Genomic DNA, 27591 nt, shown 5'->3' with positions numbered 1-27591 from the left:
TCACAATGCAGTTGATATTTTCATTACTTCTGCCTATTTTCATTGTCCTTGTCTTGTTATTGCTGACCTTCATACCATATCTATTACAACAGTTATTCAATTTAGTCAGGGAATCTTGCAGACTTCTAGTGGATTTATTTAGATGTATAACATTGTCTGCATAAAACAAACAGCTGAGATTAACATCTCCAATTTTGATATCAGATTTAATACCACTTTCCTTGATAATGTTATCAAGGAAACCTCAATAAATGTCGAAACCGGTATGGGTAGTGGCCCTTCTCTTAATGCATAGCAGTATACATGTCCTCAAGGAGATGTGCTTTGCATTATGGGAGATACGGAGACAAGGAGTGGTGAGAACTTGATCCACCTTTGCTACGAGTTGCCTGGTGTTGTACTACCTTACCCCAGTCCTGAAGATATTTTCAGGTGCAAACTTTGTTTGCTCACACTTGGATAAAGGATTAAACTAAATTTATTATAGTCTAACCAAGTGAAAAATAATCTTTCAATTAAATAAGATTATAATTTCTTGTGAAGTATGATTTGCTGTATTTAAGCATTTCAAGTTTTATATTATCTTCTGTGCACAACTTAAATTATTTTTTTAATTAAAGTTCAAAAAATCACTGAATTCATATATCTTAATAAAAATTATATATACATATATAAGTTGTACTTATTCCTTGAGATTTTAATTATTTATTTTACTTGTATTTCAGGGTGTTTTGTGTCGGACACTTCAAGGTCATGGCCATTGGGTAAATACTCTAGCACTCAGTACAGATTATGTTATGAGAACTGGAGCCTTCGATCCTAGCAAAGCAAATATAGTATACAGACAGGTGACAGAATCAAGTAAATAAGATTTATTTGCTATTTGATCCAAACATAATTTATCATAACATTAAATATGTGGACTTAAGTATAAAGAGCTAATAAGCTTCATTTCGGCAATGAAAACATTACTTAAATCAAGGGGATATTAAATCCCACATAGTTTTAAAACCGAATAAGAAACTCAAAGATTGGAATCAGAGAGTTTCTTGCCGAATATAGTAAACTATAAAGTATCGGCGACACTAGCGTTAGCCAATGCAAGTGATCCTAGTACGTAGCTAGATACTTTATAGTTTACTATATTTGGCAAGAAACTCTCTGATTCCAATCTTTGAGTTTCTTATTCTGTTTTAAAACTATGTGAGATTTAATATCCCCTTAATTTAAGTAATGTTTTCATTGCCGAAATGAAGCTTATTAGCTCTTTATACTTAAGTAACTTAATGGTAGCACCTGTTTGGAAAACTCGTTTGCAGAGTACATAAGTTCTTTTCGCTATACACTTTGGTATTAGGTCTAGCTACTCACTGATGAAGCCTCAAAAAAAGCTGAAACCGGTCTGGGTAGTGACCTCCCTCCATAATGTAATAACAGCATACATTTCCTAGGAAATGTGTTTTTACATTATGGAAAATACCTAAGAATAGCAATCTGAACTTTCCCCCACCTTTGCAACGAGTTGCCCGGTATTGTACTACGTACTAGGATCACTTGCATTGGCTAACGCTAGTGTTGCCGATACTTTATAGTTTACTATATTCGGAAAGAAACTCTCTGATTCCAATCTTTGAGTTTCTTATTCGGTTTTAAAACTATATGGGATTTAATATCCCCTTAATTTAAGTAATTAAATATGTGGATTTCAGAAAGTGTTGGTGAATCAGCTGTTGTAAACTAAGAAAAGATCCTGCCAGATTATTTCAATCTCATAAAACCGTGTTCTTGAACTATAATAAGTTCACATAGACTGAAGCTTGTAGTAATTGTGCAATAAGCATAATCTTGATGATGTTCCCTGTTTATAAGAATAGGTTTATTGATATTTATGGACAATTGAAAAAAAAAGTTCTTGAGAGTTCAATATAAAGATCACATTATTGAAAAAGTGTATGGTGGTGGCTTGGCTAATACTTCTTGTTGAAAAGGCATTAAATAACTATTTGAAAAGGGATGCTAGGAAGAATTTTACAATATTGACAGAAAACTAGTAAATATTAGTAATCAGTTCATTGGGAGTGATTGCTACGTTATTATGTAACATAACAGTTAAGAATTGGCAAATGTTCTGTTCTCTTTCATCGATTTTGATGTTTAAATATTTCCTTGGTATTCCTCAAATGATTGCTTATATTTATAAATATGAGTGAAGAAAGCAGTTTTACTTTGTTGAATATTGTTAGCATTTGATTACATTCAGGTGCAAGCTTTTAAACTAAATGCAATAGTCACTAAACTGAGTAGCACTGTTTAGCATGATTTTTTGTCCCTTTAGCAGAAAATAATCATAGCCGTTGTGTTTTAGAATTTTGGTTGGGGGTGGATAGCTATTCTAAGATATCTAGAGTTGATAAATAAAGGTGATAAAAGCTAGGTAGATATTGATAAATCTACCTATCCTAGCTAAGTAATAGCAAACGAGTCAATACGTAGTCAATATTGCAGAATCTCAATGAAAATACAGCTGTGGGATTACATGGGATATCAGCTTGGTTTTGCAAGAATGTGCAAGAGAACCTGCAATGCCGCTTGCTAGGCTCTTTCCAAGGGAGTGGAAAGAGGGAAAAATAATTCCCTTTGCATAAGGGAGGGTCTAAGACTGTAGTAACAAATTATAGACCAATCAATATCTCAGCTTTAGTGGTAAAAATACTGGAAAAATTGGTCAAAAAGAGAATTCAAGAATGGGTATATAAGAATATGATACCATATGAGGGGGCAACATGGCTTTGTGAAGGATCGGTCATGTGTTAGTAATTTGCTAACTTTTTGTAATAGAGTAACAGCTGAATTGAATAAAGGAAATGGCTACACGATGATTTTGCTAGATTTTGCATAGACATTTGACAGAATACCACATGACATGGTTAAGTGGATAAGAGGGTGGCTACTGGACAGATATCAAAAAGTGGTATATGCAGGAGCAGAGTCAAGGTGAAAACAGGTGACTAGTGGTGTGCTGCAAAGTTCAATATGGGGATCACTACTGTTGATTTGTATATAAATGATACAGGAAATATTCAGTTGTTTGCCAATGATGCAAAATTAGGTGGAGTAATAGTTAAGGCAATCTGGAGGGCTTGCAAGACAATTTAAATAGGCTGTCAGTATGGGCACAAGATAATGGATGTCAATTTAATGTAGAGAAATGTAAAGTTATGCATTTTGGGATAAATAGATTACAGCTGTGTACCACATTGATGGAAGTGTACTCTGGGAAATAGCTGAAGCTAGAAATTTAGAAGGAGGGGGGTAGACAGAGAGTTAAAGTTTAAAGAACATATTGCTAAGGTCTAAAGTAGCTCATAAAATTACTTGGCTATTGAAGAATACACTAACGAGGAAGTTGTTATTTCACTCTATAAGGCTTTGATACATCCATATCTGGATTGCTGTGCTCAGGTCTGTTCTCCTGGATTTCTTGGAGATGAGGAAGTGGTGTAAAAAGATTCAGGAGTGAGTTACCAAGACGGTGAGTGGTCTGTGAAATGTTCCTTTTGAGGATAGATGGAGGATGTGTGAATTGCAGAAATTGGTTGATAGGAGAAAAAGAGGGGATATGATAGAAACATTTAAGTTACTTGAAGGATTTTATAAGAGTGATACAGGGGAAATGTTTCAGCACTTGGCTAGAGGGGCCAGAAATCACTCCTGGAAGTTGAATAAAGGTGTAGTTAGTAGGGGGTGTGAGGACTACATTTTTGCTTGGAGAGTTACGAATGAATGGAATGGATTACCAAAGTCACTTGTGAGTGCTTTGTCTGTTAATGAGTCCAAGGAGAGATATGATAGATTATTTGGATAGTTTGGGTTTCCTGCTATAAGTCTTTAGACCTCATGGTGGTGCCTGTTCAATAATAATGTGAGATGCTTATGATGTGTTTATCCTTAGAATGTATGATAATTGCTTTTGCTGTATCTGAGATAAAACACAACGCAAGTAATTGTTGTGTGTTGGAAACTGAGAGGGTAGCTATTGAAGGAGATTGTGTTTCAAAAATGAACAGTGCATCTTGTAGTGATCTGATGGATAAAATTTTTATGCAAGTTTATTATATTTAAATAATTTTTGATTGAACATAATATTGAGCATTTCTTTCTGACTGATCTTCATAGCTGAGGGAAAAAAATTTAAATGTAATGAATTTTAAAATTTTACATTGGTTATAAATTTAAAAAAAAAAAAATAGTGAAACTAAGTTTTATATACCCAAAAAGTGTGTATATTTTCTAATGGTGACACATATATATATATATATATATAATTTTATAAATTACACTTTTTGAAATGAAAGGCCATGAGACTTAACTCTAGATTAGACTTTTATGCTTATAATGGCAAATATGTTTTGGCAAAGAAAACAAGACAAACACCATTGAAATCTTGGTGTGGGTTTTGTCATTTTCTTTGCAATGAGAGAGCCATATTCCCTCTGATATTTGCTAGTCCTTGTGTATGTGAAAAATTTTGTGCACAAGTTTCCAGTCTCAGAATCGGTGTGTGCAGTAGCTTGTGCTCACGATATGAAAGTCACAAGCCTCAAACTCTTTTGATGGCAATGTTAGCATTGCTGTTTCAACACATGTATCTAGCCACTCAAATTTAAACAAATTTGCAGTTCTTTCCTCTTTAACTTCAGTGATGTTTTGAGGGCCTGATGCACTAAAGTAATATTTCTCATATTAATATTGCCCTTTTCTTCATCTAATTATAAGCTGTAAAATTGTGAGCACAAAATTTGTATTGATTTTTTTAGCTCCCTTTCCACAGTTGTTCAACATGTGTGGCAAACTTTGTACTATCCATGTTTGGCCAAAGTAAGACAGTTTACAACTGCAAGGTACCTGGTATACACCAGGTAGATCTAGGGGAAGTAGTTGGTCTTTGGTGGAGCGGATAAGGGATGCCAATTTTCTGTAAGGCCTGTAACACTAACAACACTATACAACACGGCTAAACTAATCTGTTCTAATGACATGGCCCTAAACACTAAATTAAATCACATCCTCAACACTTTCTCAGCCAATGGCTATCCCCCCCAAAAAAAATCCAAAAAATATTAAAACCTACAAACCACAGCCCCCCCCCCCCACACACACACACAACAAGGATTACTCTAAATCCATCACCATTCCCTACATCCGAGGCACCTCGGAAAAAATTACCAAAAATTTTAAAAAACATGACCTGACCTCCTGTTACAGGCCTTACAGAAAATTGGCATCCCTTTTCCGCTCCACCAAAGACCAACCACTTCCCCTAGATCTACCTGGTGTATACCAGGTCCCTTGCAGTTGTAAACTGTCTTACTTTGGCCAAACAGGCAGGACAGCGAATATCAGAATTTCTGAACACAAGGACTACATCCATTTTCACAACTACAGCCATTCTGGTCTTGCAGACTATGCACTGGATACACGCCACAGAATACGGTGGAAGTAATCTACAGTAATACACTGTAGCAAATACAAATTCGAAAGACTATTTATGGAATCAGCCTCAGCCCTAAGAAACTCTCCAAACCTCAACAAATTTGGTTGTATGTGACTGCCACAAATTTGGGAGGCTTACACCAGCAGACCTTCAGCCCAACGCCAAGAACACCTACTTAGCCCACTAGAGGGCACCGTCAGGAGTTTTAGGAGAATAATAGCTTCATCTCTTCATTCTCAGTTACTGTGTTGTAGTGCCTATGTGCACTTGCCTTTTTTTTTTTTTTTTTGTAAGTTCCTTTTGAAAATGGCAACGTAACGCCAAAATATCGGAAATATTTATTAAAGTGTAATTTAATTTATATTCGTATCTACGTTGTTCAATTCCTTAAGTGATTTAATAATGCATAACCAACGTATAAGCCTGTATACGAAAATTTGTTATCTCTATTTCACTACAAAACTATTGTAGATATAACAATTCATCTAAACTATTACACAAACTCTTAATGATGTGTAATCAAATATCAACACAAAGAATGCTTAAATAGAAAACAGTGCTAATATTGGCACACAGCCTAGCAATATTTTGTCCACTTGTATACTCGTGCTATCAATCATTTTTACTTTTTGTCAAGTATAAAACAAACATAAATTTTGGATTTGAACATACTAGACATTTCCATTAATATAGAGTTCTTAACTTTGCCACTACGGTAATAAATAATAAAATAATATTTTAACAATGGGGTGCTTAAGGGTCAAAGCTGTATAACTGAGAGGAGACCTCCACATAGCCTTTAAAGGAATGCGGAGATCTGACCAGGACTTCTGACCTAATGTCCAATCCTCACCTTCTCGTCGTGCACTCTGTTGGGTATCTACTTGGATACTGAACGAACGAGGATGGGCTGGCAATTTGGGATTTAGCCGACCAAATTGTATTCTTATTGATTAAACCAAAATAAAAAAATAATGGTACAACATGACAAAATTTCATGCCGGCTGGGGCGTAGCCCGGTTAAATAAGGCCCCCGTTGTTTTCGCCAGGGAACCAGAGCAAACAGCGAAAAGTCAGCTACTGGTACAAATCTGAAAACATACCACAACTCAACATCACCAGAGTTAAAGATCGGTACTATCAACGTAAGAAGCCTGAATGGCAAAGAAATGGAGCTAGCTGAGGAATTAGATGAGTACCAGATCGACATAATAGGGGTGACTGAAACGAAAAAGATAAAAACTGGTGAGATCTTTCTGAGCAATAAATACAAATGTTATATTCGGGCAATGACAATCAAGGAAAAGAAGGAGTAGCCATAGTATTCGAACACAAAATACGAGGCTAATCTTCTTGAATGGCAGGCAGTCTCGAGTAGCGTGATGTGGGGAAAATATGAGAATGGGGAACTAGACAATGATAGTTCCCCATTCATGGTCCCACAGAAGGTTCTACTAAGGTAGAAGTGGAGGAATTTTTTGAGGCTTTAGAAAAAGCAACTGACACAATGAAGAAGGAAAAGTTAGTCCTTGTTGGGGATCTAAATAGTAGAGTAGGAAATGATTGTGAGACATACAAAAATATTTTGGGAAAATTTGGAGAAAAGAGCAAAGTTAATAATAATGGCAAATACCTATTGGATTTCTGCTCAGGACATGGACTGATTATTACTAACACCATGTTCCAACATAAAAATGTGCACAAATTCACATGGAGAGAAGAAGAAAGGAATAAGAAAAGTCTCATTGACTATATTATTGTTGATAGTGATGTTTTCTCACTGGTGCAGGACACCAGAGTGTACAGAGGATTTGAAATTGGAAGTGATCACTGTTTAGTCTTGAGGGATAAAATAGAATTTCATATTGAAAAGAATAACATGTAAGAAAGTTTTAAAGTGAATAAAAGTTGAGCAGCTCTCAGATGTGAACTGTAGACTAAAATACACAATGATTATTGAAGAAAAAATGAAAGAGTTTGAGAACAGGAATTAAACCTTGGAGATTCAGTGGCAAGCCTTGAAAAAAGCCCTGATTAATTCAGCTAGAGAGGCATGTGGTGAAGTTGTCTGCAAGGATAGAAAAATTAGAACTCCATGGAAAAGAAGAAAGCATATCAAAAGTTCCTGGCAAATAAGTCAGCTTTTACTCTTACAGAATACAGAGACAAATGTAAGAAAGCTAAACAGTGTGTAAAACTAGCTAAGCAAAAGTCATTGGAGGACTTTGGCAAGAATATAGAAAATAAATATCAAGAAGGTGGCAAAATATTCTGGAGGTTGTTGAAGAAACTTAGGAATGTAGGAAAGAGTGCTGTAAAAGGAGTTAGAGATGATAAAGGTGAAATGAAAATGGGAGAAAAAGATATCCTTGAAGTATCGAGTAATTACTTTAAAAAACTGCTAAATGAAACAAGCAGTGATTACAGCACAGTGGTAAAAAACGCTGACCAGGCATGCAGTCAGGAATACATATCCATACTTGAAGTAGAAAAAGCCACCAAAGGCTTGAAATGTAGAAAGGCAGCAGGAATAGTTGATATTCGACCAGAAATGCTGAAGTATGGTGGTATAAAAGTCTTACAGTAGCTGTACTCATAGTTCAGAATGCCTGGACAGAGGGAGGAATTCCACATGATTGGAGTAGAGCTCTCTTAGTACCCATATATAAAAAGGGAATAAAATTGAATGTGAGAATTACAGAGGTATTTCCCTACTGAGTGTTCCTGGCAAGATCTATGCAAGTATACTTGAGAAATGGTTGAGAAGAATTGTGGAAGAAAAGCTTGGTGAAGAACAAGCTGGATTCAGGCCAAATAGAGGCTCTCAGGATCAGATCTTCATTTTACGAGAAAGCATGGGAATATAACAGAGATCTGTATTTAAGTTTTGTCGATTTGGAAAAGGCATATGACAAGGTGCCAAGAGAGGAGCTATTCAATACGCTACAGTTATATGGTGTCAATGGGGCATTATATCAAGCAGTACCTAGTCTTTATTTGAATTGTAAGTCAGCAGTTAGAATTGAAGGAAGTACATGAAGATGGTTTAATGTTAAATCTGGTGTGAGACAAGAATGTACATTATCCCCTCTGTTATTCATTATCTATATGGATCACATTATGAAGGAAAGTGGTATTAAACCTGATATCAAAATTGGAGTTGTTAATGTCAGCTCTTTGCTTTATGCGGATGATGTTATACTTCTAAATAAATCTGCTACAAGTCTGCAAGATTCTCTGACTAAATTGAATAGCTGTTGTAATAGATATGGTATGAAGGTCAGCAATAAAAAGACAAAGACAATGAAAATAGGCAGAATCATTGAAAATTTCAACTGTGCAGTGAATGGAGAACCTGTGGAACAAATAAAACATTTCAGCTACTTAGGCACGATTTTTACTGAAGATGGTAAATTAAATATAGAAATAGACAACAGAATCAGCAAAGCTGGTAGTCAATTGAATAAATTCATATGGAATAAGAGAGAAATTAGTCGGAACACTAAATTAGCTGTATACAAGACAGTGTTCAAACCAGTTTTAACTTATGGAGATGAGAGCTGGGTCAGAAGTAAAACACTTGACCAAAGACTAGAGACCGCAGATATGAGAGTCCTGAGAAAGATTAGAGGCACGAACAGATGGCATCAATGGCAATATCATATTAAAAACGAGGATATTAGGAAAGAACTTGACATTGTCAGCATCCAGGAATGCGTTAGCAGAGCTAATCTCAGGTGGTATGGTCACTTAAACATATTGGGCGAAGAAAGATTAGCAAAACAAGCGTTCTCTGCCAGGTTGGAAGGAAAACGATCCAGAGGAAGACCAAGATATAGGTGGATTGATACGGTGCAAAGTGACTTAGACGATAGAAATATAAGATCTGATAATGTTGGAGTCTTGACAAGTAATAGACTTAATTGAAGAAAATTGTAGATAGGAATTTAGTAATTATGTAAATTTTTTTTTTCATGTAGTACTATCATATCCTGTACACCCCTTGAGGGTACATGTCAGGAAGTTGATGATGATGATATTTTAACAATTTTAATTAAAAACTATTATTAGGGTTTTACAGTTTGTAAAGAATTTGCATGTGATTGGGAGAAATGGTTTTCATTTTCATGATGTTGTAATAACCTTTTCTTGTTTATTTATATTGTACAACGTTTCTTTCTTTTTTTTTTTTTTATACTTTATATTCTACCAGCTGACTGCTATTTATGTTGTGCCTCTTTTTTCTTAATCTATTAATTTTCTTATATTTTAAATCCTACCGGCTGCTGGTATTTATGTTGTGACCCTTTTTTCTTCTTAATTACAGCTATTTTAACCTTTTACTATATCTCCGTAATACACTCAATTGGGAATCACGTGGTACCTCTGAGGGACAATGGAATTTCCTCGAGATCGAGGCAGTATCAGAGTGTCTGAGATTTACCTCTCTTAAAACGCCAAGAAATTTATTTGTTTCGCTGCGCCACTTAGCACTATTAGATTATTAAATATTAAAAACCAAGAGGTAATCTCAGGACAGTACTTAATGATACCTATCAATTCTGGAGACGTGGCCAAAATATACCCTTTTCAAATATCCTGCATAGGTTCGCATTAATATTTTATAAGTGGTGCATCGAATTCCAGAAATCACAGAAAGTCTTTGTTAGAATCAAAAGCAAGGTTTATTATACTCAAAGGTTGATACACATAATAACACTAAATTAAATCCCATCTTAAGGGAGTTTCAGACAAGGTATATAAAATTCAAACACTACTGTTACACATATAAAATATTATACAGTAGCTTCCTAAAGTATGAATTATATTAACCTTCACTAATGCATTAGTTATGTACTATTATCACAATCAATCTAAGGCTCCGTAGCTCTGTCAGACTACACAAGATAACATTCATATCTTTCACAATCTCTTTATATTTTGCCAATTCTTTACTCTAACATATCCTTAACTTCATTCGATATAATGGCGAACTTAAACACAACGACAGATAATAAACATAAATTCAATGTTCTTCTAAAGTCCTAGCAATATAATCTTATCCTATATCATTAATGTTCCCTTTCCATAACATGCTAACTTGGCACATATTCTGTTAAACACAAATAAAGTTTACTTATCTTCTCCTTTGGTTCTTTAGAGCTTCATAGGTTCACAGGAAACTGGCCTTCTGTGGACTGCCAGACTTGCCTCCTTCCACGGAGAATACGGCCGCCAAGACCTTAGCTGCCTATCGGGATCCGTCTGACATCGAGGGCACTCGCACCCTATGCCTCCCACAAGGGATGAACACACAGTAGATCCAGGGAAAAAGAGCCTTCTTTCAGGGTCGCATGACCCTTATGTTTCCCTCCTTTTTCTCGGCTTTTCTCGCCCCTTTCGATGTCTGGCGAACTCCCTACGTCACGGCATCCATTCTGGCTGCCCTGCTTATGGCACGTACAATGACGTCATTGTTTACTTGGGGTGAACCCTCCCTTGCATTACAAGCTTTGGACTTGACTTCCCCCAACTGTTGTATTTGTGCTTACATTTTATATTCTTTTACACAGGTTAATCTCTAAAGGTCTGGTAATGCTTTACATTTTCAATACTAAATTAACCACGTTCACGAATGGCACAAAATATGTACTTATTTAACCTTTTCATAACAGAACACACTTGATTTATATATACATAACTTATTCTATACTTAGAGGATTTATTGTATTTATCTCATTCTTTTGTTTGGAAAAGCATATTAGACTGTGATAAGATAGGAATTCATAAAATTCCACTCTATCACAATCTAACAATGCTTAGCATACTTGAAGTACTAAATGATAACTAAAAACCTTTCACTCGATAACTTGTTGTAGACTTGGGTTTTATCTGTAATGCAAACTTGCTAGAAATTTTGATATCTTGATTTTTGGCCCATTTTCCTGCTCTTATCTCTGCATTAATAATAGTCTTTATGATATTTTCTGATTTTTGTTAAAAACATTGAAATTATAGCCAAGCTATTAAGTTATCAGTATTTCTTAGCCAAGTTATTTTTCTTGCCATTAATGCCACCTGCCATAGTTTGAAGAACTGATAAACTGTTTGTTTTTTCTTGTAACTGTGATATGAGTTGAGGAGTGACCCAGCTTTGTTTACTAGACGTTTACCTATGCACTTCCGAAAGTCATCAACAAACCTGGCAGGATGTTAGCAGCACTCTACTATATATATTACCGCAGCCCCTTCCCCTTATCCGTTGGTTCGCTTTCCACAGTTTCAGTTATCTGCAGTCAACACTAGCCTGAAAATATGAAATGGAAAATTCCAGAAATAAAAAAAAAAAATTTTTTTTTTTTTTTAAGTTTTAAATTGTCCACCATTCTGAGTAACGTAGTGGAATCTCACACCATTCTGCCCAGGATGTGAATCACCCCTTTATCCAGCATAGTAGTGATGCTGGCAATTCAGATATGCCAAAGAGAAGCCATGAAGTGCTTCCTTTTAATGAAAAGTTGGAAGTTCTTAACTTCATAAAATAATAAATAAATAATTTAAAAAAAAAATGTATGCTGAGGTTGCTAAGATTCCATTCACATTCATATAACTTATTGCAGTATATTGTTATAATTGCTCTATTTTATTATTGTATTATTGTTAATTTCTTACTGTGTTTAATTTGTAAATTATACTTTATCATTGGTATGTACATATAGGAAAAAACATAGTATGTGTCATGTTGAGTGCTATCTATGGGGGTCTTGGAACCTATCCCCCACAGATAGTGGGGGGGGGGGGCTACTGCATTCTGTAATTCATCACATCACATATTCTTCAACAAGTTTAAGCTCGTTGGTCTGTTTCAGCTAAGCAACTTGATTTCATAGAAACCTAATTACTACTACTACTACAAGACATTTAACTCTATCTGCAAAGTCTGCTTTGGAATGAAAAACCTGAGTTTCTGTTTGGGGGGGGGGTAAAAAAAACCACATCACCTCCATATGAGATCAGTAAAACAGCTCTTATAAAAGAAGTTTTTTGCATTCAAGATGTGGTTAGATCCATGGCTGTGCTACAGGCTCTTTATTCTAGAAATCCAATATATCCTTTGATATACAGATTTTGTGTTTGTTTTGATGACTTCAGTTTGAAGTATTCTGTATAAGCATTACGAGGAGAAATATGCTGCCTTCTTTAAATCAAAGTTAAACAAGGTTGCAAAACCTATTGTACATTAGGGCCATGTGTGTGCAAGAGGTAAAGAAAAATGAAGGAATCCATTGATATGTTTCTTGAATACCTTGAGAAATATTATTATTATTATCTGAAACCTCCAGGGAGTCAAGAACTCATCGAGGGAGGCTGTAAATTACCCAACCCAGCTATCATACCTTCCCTTAAATTCATTTACACTAGATACTATCCTTAAGGGCAAATTATTCCACTCACTCACTGCTCTCTGAGAGAAAAACCTAGCTCTTACCCCTTTCTTGACTGAGAACAACCTTAACTTCCATGGATGCCCCTGTGTTCTCTCCCTGCCTTCCATATAACAAAAAATTTCATCATCTGAAATGCTATAACACCCATTCAAAAGTTTATAGACCTCTATCATATCACCCCTCTTTCTCCTGTTAACCAGAGTCTGCAATCCACATACTCGCAATCTGTGATCATAATCTAAATCCCATAATCCGGATATCATCTTTGTAACTCTTGTTTGTGCCCTTTCCACAGCTTCTTTATCCCCTTGGAACCTGGGAGACCAAATCTGAGCACAGTAATCCAAGTGTGGTTTTATCAAAGCCTTATAAAGAGGCAAAATTACTTCCTTATCCTTACATGTCAAGGTTCGCTTCAGCATAGAAATTATCCTCTGAGTTGTATTTGCAACTTTTGCTATGTGACCTGTGAACTTTAAATTCTTATCCACCAATACACCAAGATCCCTTGCCTCTTCAGTTTCTTGTAGCATAACCTCACTAATATAATATGCCGCTGGATCTCTAATCACGCCAAAATGCATAACTTTACACTTACTAACATTAAACTGACAGCCATTTTCATTTGCCCATATTTCCAATCTATTCAAATCATTTTGTAATTGCCGAATATCAGTAGCATCCCTGATTGCCCTGCCTATTTTTGCATCATCTGCAAACAATTGCAAATCTGATGATAGACCCTGCTTGAAGTCATTAACGTATCGATTGAACAATAATGGCCCAAGGACTGAACCCTGAGGTACACCACTGGTTACCTTAAATCTGGCAGATTCACACCCACTGTATACCACTTTTCGATATCTGTCTCTTAACCACCCCCTGATCCAAGTCAATAGATTATGTTCCAATCCCATATTTTCCAGTTTATGCAACAGCCTTTTGTGTGGTATCCTATCAAATGCCTTAGAAAAATCCAACATTATCATAGTGTATCCATTTCCTTTATCCAACTCGGCCGTAACATTGTTATAAAATATGAGCAAATTGCTAAAACTTGACCTTCCTTTAGTAAACCCATGCTGTTCTCTGCAGAGTATAGAATGATTGTCTACTCATTTCTATATGCGAGTTCTTACTAACTTCTCTAAAATCTTCACTACCACCAGAGATACTGATAGGTCGGTAGCTAGACACATCAGTTTTGCACCACCCTTGTGCAATGGAACTATATTATATTCCTTTCATTCCTGAGCTGAGACTCAAGTTATACAAATGTGTGAAAGGCCTAGCCAATTCAGCTGAACATTCCTTTAGCAAATGGGCAGATATTCCATCTGTCCCTATTGACAAATTTTTACCAGGTTATGCAAAAGCTCTTCAACCTCATTTTCATGAACCTTTAACTCTTCATTCAACGTAGCAGTAGCACTGTGCACCATACTACCTACACCTGGTTGATATATCTTAGCAAAGTGAGCACTCGTTAACTGAACAATCTCCTTAGCTTCCGACACTCGTGTACCATCTGCATTCAGTAAAGTTATTCTTCCACATTCATTCTTTCTTTTGCTTGCGGCATAACAAAATTCTTTTGAATTGCTTTTAGCTTGCATGGCCGATTTCTTTTCATACTCCGTTTTAGCTTTTCTCACAATACTCGTTTCTTTTCTGGCCTGAGCTTTATATATTTCATAACTCCTCTCACTCTTATTCTCACGATACTCTTTCCATGTCATCTTCTTCTTGTGGATTTCTAGCTTAATAAGGCTGCACATCCATTTCACACCCAACCTATTTACTCTTCGAACACTAGGAATACATTGAGATACAGCCTCATTCAAGCACTTTTTCAAAGATTCCCATACATTGCTGACATTTTTTCCATTCAGTAACTGATACCATGGGACCAAAGACAAAGACAGTATTCTTCTAAGTCGATCATAATTTGCAGCTTTGTAGTTCAGCATGTAGTCTGTTTTAATCGGAGCTTCAATACAAGTAGATACTTCTCAAGAAAGAACAGCATGATCACTGTCACCAATTGGTGGTAAAATAGCTATATTCTTGACAGAGATCCCTTCTAATGCTATGAGCAAATCCAACACTCTTTGACCTCGAGTTTCTTCTTTCACATGCTTCTTGAGAAAGTTATCGCACAACAATTCAATAAATTCCTGTTCTTTCTGATCATGAGATTTCTCTTCTACCCAATCGACATTTGGAAAATTAAAGGTCACCCATAATGATCATTCGCTTGGTACCCATAAGGCTAAATTGGTGATGTATTTCTTCGTCCCCTACAACTGAACTGCCAAGTCTGTAGCAACACCTCACCACATATTTCATTCTGTTAACCTCCACTTCACACCCAACAGATTCAAACTCATCACTACATGGGACATTTTTTACCATCATTGTTTTCTTGTATTTCTACCCTAACTGGACTTAAGTCATCTGATATGATTAGTAGCACTCTCCTATCTCTTCTGTCATTCCTAAAAATAGTATATTCGTTACACTCGATCCCATTTATCATATCTGATTCTGATAGCCAGTTTCACTAATGCCAACAATCTTAGGACACATCGTATTCAATAAAGCAACAAACTCAACCCCTTTGTTTCTAATGCTCCTGGCATATTTATATGTATAGACATAATAAATTATAACCTAGCCTATTCTTATAATTAGATATACAGTGTATTTGGTCTTGTTCTAGAACTTTCTCTTTTCCCTCCCCAGACATACTTAAAAGGTCCGAACCCAAAGCATATTTTTCCACTCCTATGCCACATACATAACCATGTTCAAAGGCATTTATATCTTTATCATGTTTGTATACCATAGCTGAACTTTCACACACATTTTTCCCATTCCTCCCTTGATGATCTAGTTCCCCTGACTCTCTGCATTAAGTCTCATACCAAGAAGTAATTTCTCCAGGTTTCTGGTGCCAAATGAATTCAAGTGCAGGCCATCATTCTTATACAAATCTTTTCTGCTATCAAACACACCCCACATGTCTAAAAACTCAAATCCATATCTTCTACATAGCCTACACATGAAATCATTTGCTATCATCACCTGCCTTCTTAACTCAGTACTATCATATCTAGGTAGTAATCCTACAATTTTTACTCTCTCACATTTCTTTCTCACTTCTTCCAACAGGCCTTTCATATCTTCTCTCATACTATGTTTGTCAACACTTAAATTATTATTACCTACCTGCACTACCATTTCTTTTTTGGTTTTCAATTACTTTTTCATATTTTTAATTTTCGCTCCTGGGAAACTAGAAGTGGTGACTCCCTCGGCAAGCACAAATTTTAAAATTGAGTCACCATTACCATATTACCCCTTTTTTCTTAGATATTAACTGACTTACCTTGTTGTTACTAATATTTTGATTACTAAGTTCGGTATTTTCCTGCCTGTTCTTGTTCTCATCCTTTTTCTTATCCTGTCAAAGTTTAAACAAAAGGAATTGGAAAACGTTTTTCCAAGTTTTCCAATTCCTTTTTGGATTTCCTAATAATTTCTTTTAACCGAGCTATTTCTAATGTCAGCGTATCCTCAGATAAATTATCATCATCACTGCAGCAGTGTTTTTGTTCAGGACAAACGCTCTCCTCAGTAGCAACTTTAGCTTTAGTCACTGCCTTGTTACGAGTTTTTGGCGCCATTTTTAAGAGTAGTAAAAAACTAATAATTTTTCTGAAATTATGTTATAAAACACTTTAGTACAATAACTACACTAATAAAACTACAATAATATACTAAAATACACAATTAAATATAAGAAAACACTTAATAAATCACAAATCTTTCAGGAGCTCTTTGACAGTATGTCTTTTCACCTGCTAGCCTCGACACCGATTCCCAATCGAATAAGGGTGATGAGACTGTTCCAACAGATGTGATAAGGTGGAATAATAGTGGCCAGTTGAACGGAACATTGTCCATGGAAATACCTATAAAACAGACCTAAGGCAAAACCCAAAGTTTATGAGAGTGAATCTGTGATGGAGGTTAATTGGATTACCTTCTTCTAGCATCAGGCATTCATAGAGAGATTTTTGGTACACCACCCCAAATGGATGAACAATATTTCATGACTGTTGGGTGGATTGAGGATTTCTAGTGTTAGCAGTTGTATTAGTGATAAATAATGTCTCATTCTGAAGAGTATATCTAATTTTTCGGGAGTTGAAGTAACTATGGACAAGATGTGTTTATGCCAGGAAAGGCCATAGGTAAAAGTCAATTCCAAGAAGAGGAATCTGGTTGTATTTGGAGATCTAGGTATTATTAAAAGTAATGATAAACTATGATGTCTCTCTCTCTTTCAAGAAATAAGGCAGGCCTATGTTTTGGCAGTATTGAGGTTCACAAAATTTCCTTTGCTTCACTAGCAAATTATGTAAAATCTAAATGTAAGCTTTTGGTTATGGAAAATCTTGAAGCTTCAGGTGGTGAGCATTGCAGGCTTTGTTAAAAGAAGAGGAGGAGGGATAAAGGGTACCGTTATCGATAAAGCTGCTGATGAGCTATTAGGTCAGGAGGAAGAGAGTGGACAAGCCTTCTGTAACTCTCTTTCTGTACAATGCCATAGATCTCCAGTCTCTTTCTGCTCCTAACTTTTTCACATCACACAAGTCCAAAACACACACACATATCCACACATGTCTGCATTTGATGGTGTTGACACGTTTGCAAATTAGCCTCATAGCCACACATTAGAAACATTTTTAACACTGAAATCAGTGCCAACACTGCAGTGCACTACATATTGGAGAAAGAAAACAATAGCATCTGCTCTTCAAACAGTTTTTAGTTTATAGGGGAACCCCTCCCCTCCTCCTTTTATATGCACACACATATATACAATAAGTAGATACATTCACCATTCTGAGCACTGTCATGTACTAACAGAACTAGCCATTTGCACTGAACCAGTGGCATTTTCCAAAAATATTCATGAGATATTGCAGCGCCTTCTCTCTGGCTATCATAGCCATTCAACACAGTATGAGTACTTCAGAAATCATTCATCAAACTGACAAGTCATTCTTCTTAATTTAAAAATAGTACATCATCTTTTGGTGTACACTGATGTGTATATAAAAATATCTTTTGACTGAATCAGCTTATTTTGGTATGGGCAAACAGGTAGAACAGTAAGTAGGTTTCTGAGGTATGTTTTTTTTAAAAAAAAGTCTCATCATCATCATCAAATTCCTGCCATGTACCCTCAAGGGGTGTACAGGATATGACAGTACTACATGAAAAAATTACATCATTACTAACTTCCTATCTACAATTTTCCTCCAAATCAGTCTGTTACTTGTCAAGACTCCAACATTATCAGATCTTATATTTCTATCGTCTAAGACACTTTATACCGTATCAATCCACCTATATATTGGTCTTCCTCTGGGTTGTTTTCCTGCAAACCTGGCAGAGAACACTTCTTTTGCTAATCTTTCCTCTCCCATTCTATTTAAGTGACCATACCACCTGAGATTAGCTCTGCTAATGCATTCCTGGATGCAAACAATGTCCAGTTCTTTCCTAATATCCTCATTTTTAATATGATATTGCCATTGATGCCATCTGTTCATGCCTCTAATCTTTCTCAGGACTCTCATATCTGCGATCTCTGGTCTTTGGTCAAGTGTTTTACTTCTGACCCAGCTCTCAGATCCATAAGATAAAACTGGTTTGAACACTGTCTTGTATACAGCTAATTTAGTGTTCCGACTAATTTCCCTCTTATTCCATATGAATTTATTCAATTGACTTCCCACCATACCAGCTTTGCTGATTCTGTTGTCAATTTCTATATTTAATGTTGTCTATTTCTATATTTAATTTACCATCTTCACTAAAAATCGTGCCTAAGTAGCTGAAATGTTTTATTTGTTCCACAGGTTCTCCATTCACTGCACAGTTGAAATTTTCAACGATTCTGCCTATTTTCATCGTCTTTGTCTTTTTATTGCTGACCTTCATACCATATCTATTACAACAGCTATTCAATTTAGTCAAAGAATCTTGCAGACTTGTAGCGGATTTATTTAGAAGTATAACATCATCCTCATAAAGCAAAGAGCTGACATTAACAACTCCAATTTTGATATCAGGTTTAATACCACTTTCCTTCATAATGTGATCCATATAGATAATGAATAACAGAGGGGATAATGTACATCCTTGTCTCACACCAGATTTAACATTAAACCATCTTCCTGTACTTCCTTCAATTCTAACTGCTGACTTACAACTCATATAAAGACTAAGTATTGCTTGATATAATGCCCCATTGACACCATAAAACTGCAGCATATTGAATAGCTTCTCTCTTGGCACCTTGTCATATGCCTTTTCCAAATCGACAAAACTTAAATACAGATCTTTGTTATATTCCCATGCTTTCTCGACTATTTGTCGTAAAGTGAAGATCTGATCCTGGCAGCCTCTATTTGGCCTGAATCCAGCTTGTTCTTCACCAAGATTTTCTTCCACAATTCTTCTCAACCGTTTCTCAAGTATACTTGCATAGATTTTGCCAGGAACACTCAGTAGGGATATACCTCTGTAATTCTCACATTCAGTTTTATTTCCCTTTTTATATATGGGTACTATGAGAGCTCTACCCCAATCATGTGGAATTCCTCCCTCTGTCCAGGCATTCTGAACTATGAGTACAGCTACTGTAAGACTTTTATACCACCATACTTCAGCATTTCTGGTCGAATATCAACTATTCCTGCTGCCTTTCTACATTTCAAGCCTTTGGTGGCTTTTTCTACTTCAAGTATGGATATGTATTCCTGACTGCATGCCTGGTCAGCGTTTTTTATCACTGTGCTGTCATAACTGCTTGTTTCATTGAGCAAATTTTCAAAGTAATTACTCCATACTTCAAGGATATCTTTTCTCCCATTTTCATGTCACCTTTATCATCTCTAACTCCTTTTACAGTACTCTTTCCTCCATTCCTAAGCTTCTTCAACAATATTCAGAATATTTTGCCACCTTCTTGATATTTATTTTTTATGTTCTTGCCAAAGTCCTCCCATGACTTTTGTTTAGCTAGTTTTACACACTGTTTAGTTTTCTTACATTTGTCTCTGTATTCTGTAAGAGTAAAAGCTGACTTATTTGCCAGGAACTTTTGATATGCTTTCTTCTTTTCCTTCACTGCCTCTTTAACTTCCTGTGTCCACCAGGGGGTTCTGATTTGTTTATCCTTACAGACAATCTCACCACATGCCTCTCTGGCGGAATCAATCAATATTTTCTTCAGAGTTTGCCACTGAAGCTCCAAGGTTTGATTCCTGTTCTCAAACTCTTTCATTTTTTTTCAATAATCTTTCTGTATTTTAGTCTACAGTTCACATCTGAGAGCTGCTCAACTTTTATTCACTTTAAAACTTTCTTGAGCAGGATAAAATTGAATTTCAATATGAAATTCAATTTTATCCTGCTCAAGACTAAATAGTGATCACTTCCAATTTCAAATCCTCTGTACACTCTGGTGTCCTGCACCAGGGAGAAAACATCACTATCAACAATAACATAGTCGATGAGACTTTTCTTATTCCTAGCCTCTTTGCTCCATGTGAATTTGTGCACATTTTTATGTTGGAACATGGTGTTAGTAATAACCAATCCATGTCCTGAGCAGAAATCCAACAGATATTTGCCATTATTATTAGCTTTGCTCTTTTCTCCAAATTTTCCCAAATATTTTTGTATGTCTGACAATCATTTCCTACTCTGCTATTTAGATCCCCAACAAGGACCAACTTTTCCTTTTTCATTGTGTCAGTTGCTTTTTCTAAAGCCTCAAAAAATTCCTCCACTTCTACCTTAGTAGAACCTTCTGTGGGACCATAGGCACAAATAAGTCTCATTGTCCAGTTTCCCATTCTCATATTTGCCCACATTACTCTACTTACTCTACTTGAGACTGACTGCCATTCAAGAAGTTTAGCCTCGTATTTTGTGTTGAATACTATGGCTACTCCTTCTTTTCCTTGATTGTCATTGCCTGAATATAACATTTTGTATTTATTGCTCAGAAAGATCTCGCCAGTTTTGGTCTTTTTTGTTTCAGTCACCCCTATTATGTCGATCTGATACTTATCTAATTCCTCAGCTAGCTCCATTTCTTTGCCATTCAGGCTTCTTACGTTGATAGTACCGATCTTTAACTCTGGTGATGTTGAGTTGGGATTTGTTTTCAGATTTGTTCCAGTAGCTGACTTTTCGTTGTTCGCCCTGGTTCCCTGGCGAAAACAACGGGGGCCTTGTTTAACCGGGCGACGCCCCAGCCAACATGAAATATTGTCATGTTGTACCATCATTTTTTATTTTGGTTTAACCAATAAGAATACAATTTGGTCGGCTAAATCCCAAATTGCCAGCCCATCCTCGTTCGTTCATTATCAAAGTAGATACCCAACAGGGTGCACCACGAGAAGGTGAGGATTGGACATTAGGTCAGAAGCCCTGGTCGGTTCTCTGCATTCCTTTAAAGGCTATGTGGAGGTCTCCTCTCAGTTATACAAAAAAAAAAAAAAAGTCTCAAATTACAGATATATATGTATATGCACAAATTGACTTGGCATGATAACTGTTATTTTGCCAAGTCAACCTGGGCGTTAGCATTTCCTTAACCTCAAGCACCATATCCAAAATTTAGAATCTTAAAAATAACAAAAACTAGGGTCAAGTAATACTCTAGATCTTGCTATTTTTCAATTACAGAGTTTTGATTGAGGCACAACAGTCAAATACACATGTGGTTGTTTTTTGTGTGACAGTGTACAGTTCAGCATACTAACACTTTTTTCCATAGCACATCTGTTGACTCCTGGCATTCCATATACTGTGTAACAGTAGAAGTGCCACATGATCATGATGATGAGTATGAGCACCTCATTTCTTACAAAAAATGCATTGGATATTTTACACAATGTTCTGAGGATGCCAGTTGGAAATACAGCCAAATATCACAAGTTTATCAAAATAAATAGTGGTTATTTCTACCATGCCTGTTACTACTTATTTGCTATTTATACATTCTCAGGATATTTGTGTGAAATAGACTAGTTTTGCAAAATAGTATAAAATTATATTATTAAACATTCCTTCATTCAAAAATATGCCTTTTCATTTATTTTTAATAAATTCAATTGTAGATGAAGAACTATCTAAATTGGCCCTGGAGAGGTATAACATGGCTAGGGTATGTTAGTTTCTCAATTTTTGCTATTTAATAAACATTGAAATTGACTGCTTTATATACATATATATAAAGCAGTCAATTTCAATTATATATATATATATATATATATATATATATATCATGATGTTTTTGAAGAAAAGAGCCTACAAGTTCTATTTATTAAACATAGCTTTATGTTTATTGTAACTGTTAATATTTGGTCCCTTTACACTAAGTTTGAGAAATTTTCTTTAGGATTTATTAGTGGACCATAGTTCTTTATAAATATATACAATCGTCGACAAGTTTCGCCAGCTTAAGTCTGTCTGGCTTCTTCAGGACAAGAAATGGGTACACTAATGCTAAATGCTAAAAAAAGAATGAAATAACAACAGTTAAATTAAAATTGAAATGACACGTAACATCAAGACCATGGAGTCTTAGTCGTTGTTTGTTGATCGCATTTTATAGTTTTTCATGAAGTTGAGTTCTGCTAAACATAGTGAATTTGTTAAGCTTTTCCAAATGTTTTTTAGTATCATGCTTTGATTTCTGTTGAGATAGTCTCCTGTCCGGAGTACCACTGCAGCTTCTTTAAAGTTTTTACATCTGAAATCTTCTTCAATGTATGGTGGCATGGAGCTGTTGTCCCAATCGATGGAGTGGTTTGAAATCGAGAAATTATGGACTAATTCTGAGGTATCTCTTCTCTTGTTGTTGACATCCACCTATGTGTTGTTGTTTTTTTTTTCAGATTTCTAGGCTTCATGATGTTTGGAACATGGGATTTATATACACCTGTCTACTTGTAGAATGCGATGCTGTCCTTAGGAGATCTTAACATGTGTCATGTAGTTTGAATATGTTTGAAGGCAACCCTGATGCTGAAAGACCTCATGATTTTTGCTATTTTTGTTGAAACTGAGCTGGCATAAGGTATGACAATGGACAATGTATACTGCGTGACTGGAGGTTGTCGCTGTGGGTTGTTTCTATTGAGAATCTTTTGGATTATATTTTTTGGGTAACCATTTCTGACTAGAGTTTAAGATGTGAGTGAGAGTTCAACAAGCAGATCTTTTTCTTCTGTGATTATATTTGTTACTCTATTTTTAAGCATATGTATAATGCTAAGTTTTTGTGCATGATGGTGAGTATATTTAAAGTGAAGATAGCATCCAGTGTCTGTAGGTTTGCGATAGATTGTGAGCTTGATTTCTCCATTCTCGTTTTTTTATTAGTGTGTCCAGAAAAGGTAATTGATTGTTATTTTCCAACTGTAACGTGAACTTGATTTTTTGGTGGAAAGAATTTATTTTTTGAAGGAACTCATTTAAGGCATTATTCTGTCCTTCCGAATAATGAAGACATCATCCACATATCTTCACCCGACTAATGGTTTTGGATTTATTTTGGATAGGATGTCAGCTTCTAGTTATTCCATGAACAGATCAGCGCAAGGTGGTGACAAAGGACTACCGATGGCTAAGCCATCAAGTTGTTCATACATTATATTATTTACTTTAAAGTAGGTTGGTGTGAGACAATGGCTGAAAAGCTGAGCAGTGTTGTTTGGATAGAGATTTTCTATGATCTTAATCACTTCTTCAACTGGTATGTTCGTGAATAATGACACTACGTCTAGGCTTGCAAGTATGTCTGTATTTGAGATGTTGATACCTATTAATCTTTCACTGAAATGCTTAGAATTCTTTATAAAAGAGTCCAATTTCTTTATCTTCTCTTTCAACAGACCGGCTAGGTGTTTGGCTACTAGGTATGTTGGAGAATTTCTACCGTCCACGATCGGGCGGAGCAGAACTCCAACTTTATGAGCTTTTGATACACCATATATAAGCATGGTGCTAATGGATGTAGAGATTGTAGATTTCGCTGTAATTCCGGAGGCCATCTAGTCATGTATTAAGAGATTGATTTCTTTGTGGTTTTTCATGGTTGGATCTACATCTAATATATGATAGATAGACTTGTCAGAAACTAAATCACTGATCTTCATTATGTAATCTTTGGTATTCATAATAACTGTTGAGTTGCTTTTTTCTGCTTTTAGGATGATAATGTCTTTGTTCTTTCTTAAGTTTAAGAGTGCTCTTCTTTCAGAGAAGGTAATATTATTTCAGTGGTTTTGAGGTAGAAAGGATGATGGTGCTTTTTAATATTATGTCATTTGCTACTGTCTCTGAAAATGATGAAAGTCCTTTTCCAGTGTTGCTTATAACATCTATTTTTGTAATGTGATTTGGAGCTATTGCAAATTGAAACCTTTTTTTAATATGTCCGATTCCTGTTTAGAAAGAGTGTGGTCTAAAAGGTTGAAAATAACTTTATCATCCATGTGACATGGTCTAGAGTTGCATTTCCTTTGATAAAGTCTATCAAATTTTTTAATTTGTGATTCTTTACTGGATCGAAAAACTTTGTTGTAACTATTTTCCTGAATATAACATTTTGTATTTATTGCTCAGAAAGATCTCACCAATTTTGGTCTTTTTTGTTTCAGTCACCCCTATTATATCGATCTGGTACTTATCTAATTCCTCAACTAGCTCCATTTCTTTGCTATTCAGGCTTCTTATGTTGATAGTACCGATCTTTAACTCTGGTGATGTTGAGTTGGTGTGTATTTTCCAATTTGTTCCAGTAGCTGACTTTTTGCTGTTCGTCCTGGTTCCCTGGCAAAAACAACAGGGGCCTTGTTTAACCGGGTGATGCCCCAGCCAGCATGAAATTTTGTCATGTTGTACCATAATTTTGTATATTGGTTTAACAATAAGAATACAATTTGGTCGGCTAAATCCCATTTAGCCAACCCATCCTCATTTGTTCAGTATCCAGGTATACCCAACAGGGTGCACCACGAGAAGGTGAGGATTGGACATTAGGTCATAAGCCCTGGTCGGTTCTCCACATTCCTTTAAAGCCTATGTGGAGGTCTCCTCTCAGTCATAGAGCTTTGTCCATTCCCCCAAAAAAATAAATTCTTTCCACCAAAAAATCAAGTTCACGTTAGAGTTGGAAAATAACAATCATTTACCTTTTCTGGACACACTAATAGAAAAACAAGAGAATGGACAAATCAAGCAAGCTCACAATCTATCACACACACCTACAGACACTGGACGTTATCTTCACTTTAAATCGCTCACCATCATGCACAAAAACTTAGCATTATACATGTGCTTAAAAATCATGTATACCCCTTGAGGGTACATGGCAGGAATTTGATGATGATGATAATGTGCTTAAAAAATGAGCAACACATATTATCACTGAAGAAAAAGATCTGCTTGATTTACTCTCACTCATATCTCAAACTTTAGTCAGAAATGGTTACACAAAAAATATAATCCAAAAGATTCTCAATAGGAACAACCCACAATGACAACCTCCAGTCACGCAGTATACATCATCCACTGAGCTGGCATACATACCTCATGCTGGCTAAGCTTCAACAAAAATAGCAAAAATCTTTGTCTTTCAACATCAGGGTTGCCTTCAAACCTATTCAAACTACACGACACATGTTAAGATCTGCTAAGGACAGCATTGCCTTCTACAAGTATGCAGGTGTATATAAATCCCATGTTCCTGTGGACTGAATTATATAGGCCAAACATCACTAAGCCTAGAAATCTGAAAAAGAGAACATATAGGGGGATGTCAACAACAAGAGAACAGATACCTCAGGATTAGCCCATTATTTCTTGATTTCAAATCACTCCATCGATTGGTACAACAGCTCCATGCCATACATCGAGAAGATTTCAGATGTAGAAACTTTAAAGAAGCTGCAGTGGTACTCTGGACAAGAGACGATCTCAACAGCAATCAAGGCATGATACTAAAAGACATTTGGAAAAGCTTAATAAATTCACTATGTTTATCAGAACTCAACTTCGCGAAAAACTATAAAATGCAATCAAGAAGCAGTGACTACAAGACTACATGCTCTTAATGTTATGCGTCATTTCAATTTTAATTTAACTGTTGTTACTTCATTCTTTTTTTAGCATTTAGCGTTAGTATACCCATTTCTTGTCCCGAAGAAGCCAGATAGACTTAAGCTGGCGAAACGTGTCGACAATTGTATATGTTTATAAAGAACTATGGTCCAATAATAAATCCAAAAGAAAATTTCTCAAACATAGTCTTTTGTTTAATAAATATATCATATTTTGTAAATAAGTAATGTGTCTGTTTGTCTCTGGTTTAAGTGATTGGCAGAAGCTTTTTAATAATTAGCTCAAAAATAGTCATCATCATCAAATTCCTGCCATGTACCCTCAAGGGGTGTACAGGATATGATAGTACTACATGAAAAATTTACATCGTTACTAACTTCCTATCTACAATTTTCTTTCAGATCAGTCTGTTACTTGTTAAGACTCCAATATTATCAGATCTTATATTTCTGTCATCTTAGGCACTTTGTACAGTATCAGTCCACCTATATCTTGGTCTTCCTCTGGGTCATTTTCCTGCCACCATGGCAGAGAACACTTATTTTGCCAATCTTTCCTCGCCCATTCTGTTTAAATGACATACCACCTGAGATTAGCTCTGCTTACGCATTCCTGGATGCTGACAATGTCCAGTTCTTTCCTAATATCCTCGTTTTTAATATGATATTACCATTGATGCCATCTGTTCACACCTCTAATCTTTCTCAGGATTCTCATATCTGTGGTATCTAGTCTTTGGTCAAGTGTTTTACTACTGACACAGCTCTCAGATCAGTAAGTTAAAACTGGTTTGAACACTGTCTTGTATACAGCTAATTTAGTGTTCTGACTGATTTCTCTCTTCCATATGAATTTATTCATTTGACTTCCTACTATACCAGCTTTATTGATTCTGTTGTCTATTTCCATATTTAATTTACCATCTTCACTAAAAATTGCCTAAGTAGGTGAAATGTTTTACACAGGTTCTCCGTTCACAATGCAGTTGACATTTTCAATGATTCTGCCTATTTTCATTGTCTTTGTCTTTTTATTGCTGACCTTCATACCATATCTATTACAACAGTTATTTAATTTAGCTCAAAAATGGTAATATATTTTAATTATCCTTTTTTGTTTCATACTATTTCATGATGTTTCTTGACTAATTTTCATCATCATCATCAAATTCCTGCCATGTACCCTCAAGGGGTGTACAGGATATGACAGTACTACATGAAAATATTACATCATTACTGACTTCCTATCTACAATTTTCCTCCAAATCAGTCTGTTACTTGTCAAGACTCCAACATTATCAGATCTTATATTTCTATCGTCTAAGGCACTTTGTACCATAATTTTCATTATGCACTAAATCAGAAAAGTCGGCAAACATCTGAGGAATGTTAATCTGTCTTAAGTTCAGTTAAATGCTGCTTATGT

General features: G+C 35.7%; 1 protein-coding gene across 1 annotated transcript in view; it reads left to right on the top strand.

Moving 5' to 3' along the window:
* Nle (notchless protein homolog 1) overlaps nt 1–27591 on the top strand; it is a 97364-nt gene that overhangs the window by 46717 nt on the left and 23056 nt on the right. Inside the window, exons 8-9 of the mRNA XM_090410163.1 lie at nt 726–861; nt 22158–22204. Coding sequence (XP_090266289.1) covers nt 726–861; nt 22158–22204 — 183 coding nt within the window. The remainder of the gene's footprint in view (nt 1–725; nt 862–22157; nt 22205–27591) is intronic.

Source organism: Typopeltis vanoorti, chromosome 20 (assembly GCF_054136105.1).
Source record: "Typopeltis vanoorti isolate ZY-2024b chromosome 20, IOZ_Tvanoo_1.0, whole genome shotgun sequence".
NCBI classification, from domain to species: Eukaryota; Metazoa; Arthropoda; class Arachnida; order Uropygi; family Thelyphonidae; genus Typopeltis; species Typopeltis vanoorti.
Note: the sequence above shows the minus strand (reverse complement) of the source record. Positions and strands in the feature narration are given on the sequence as shown.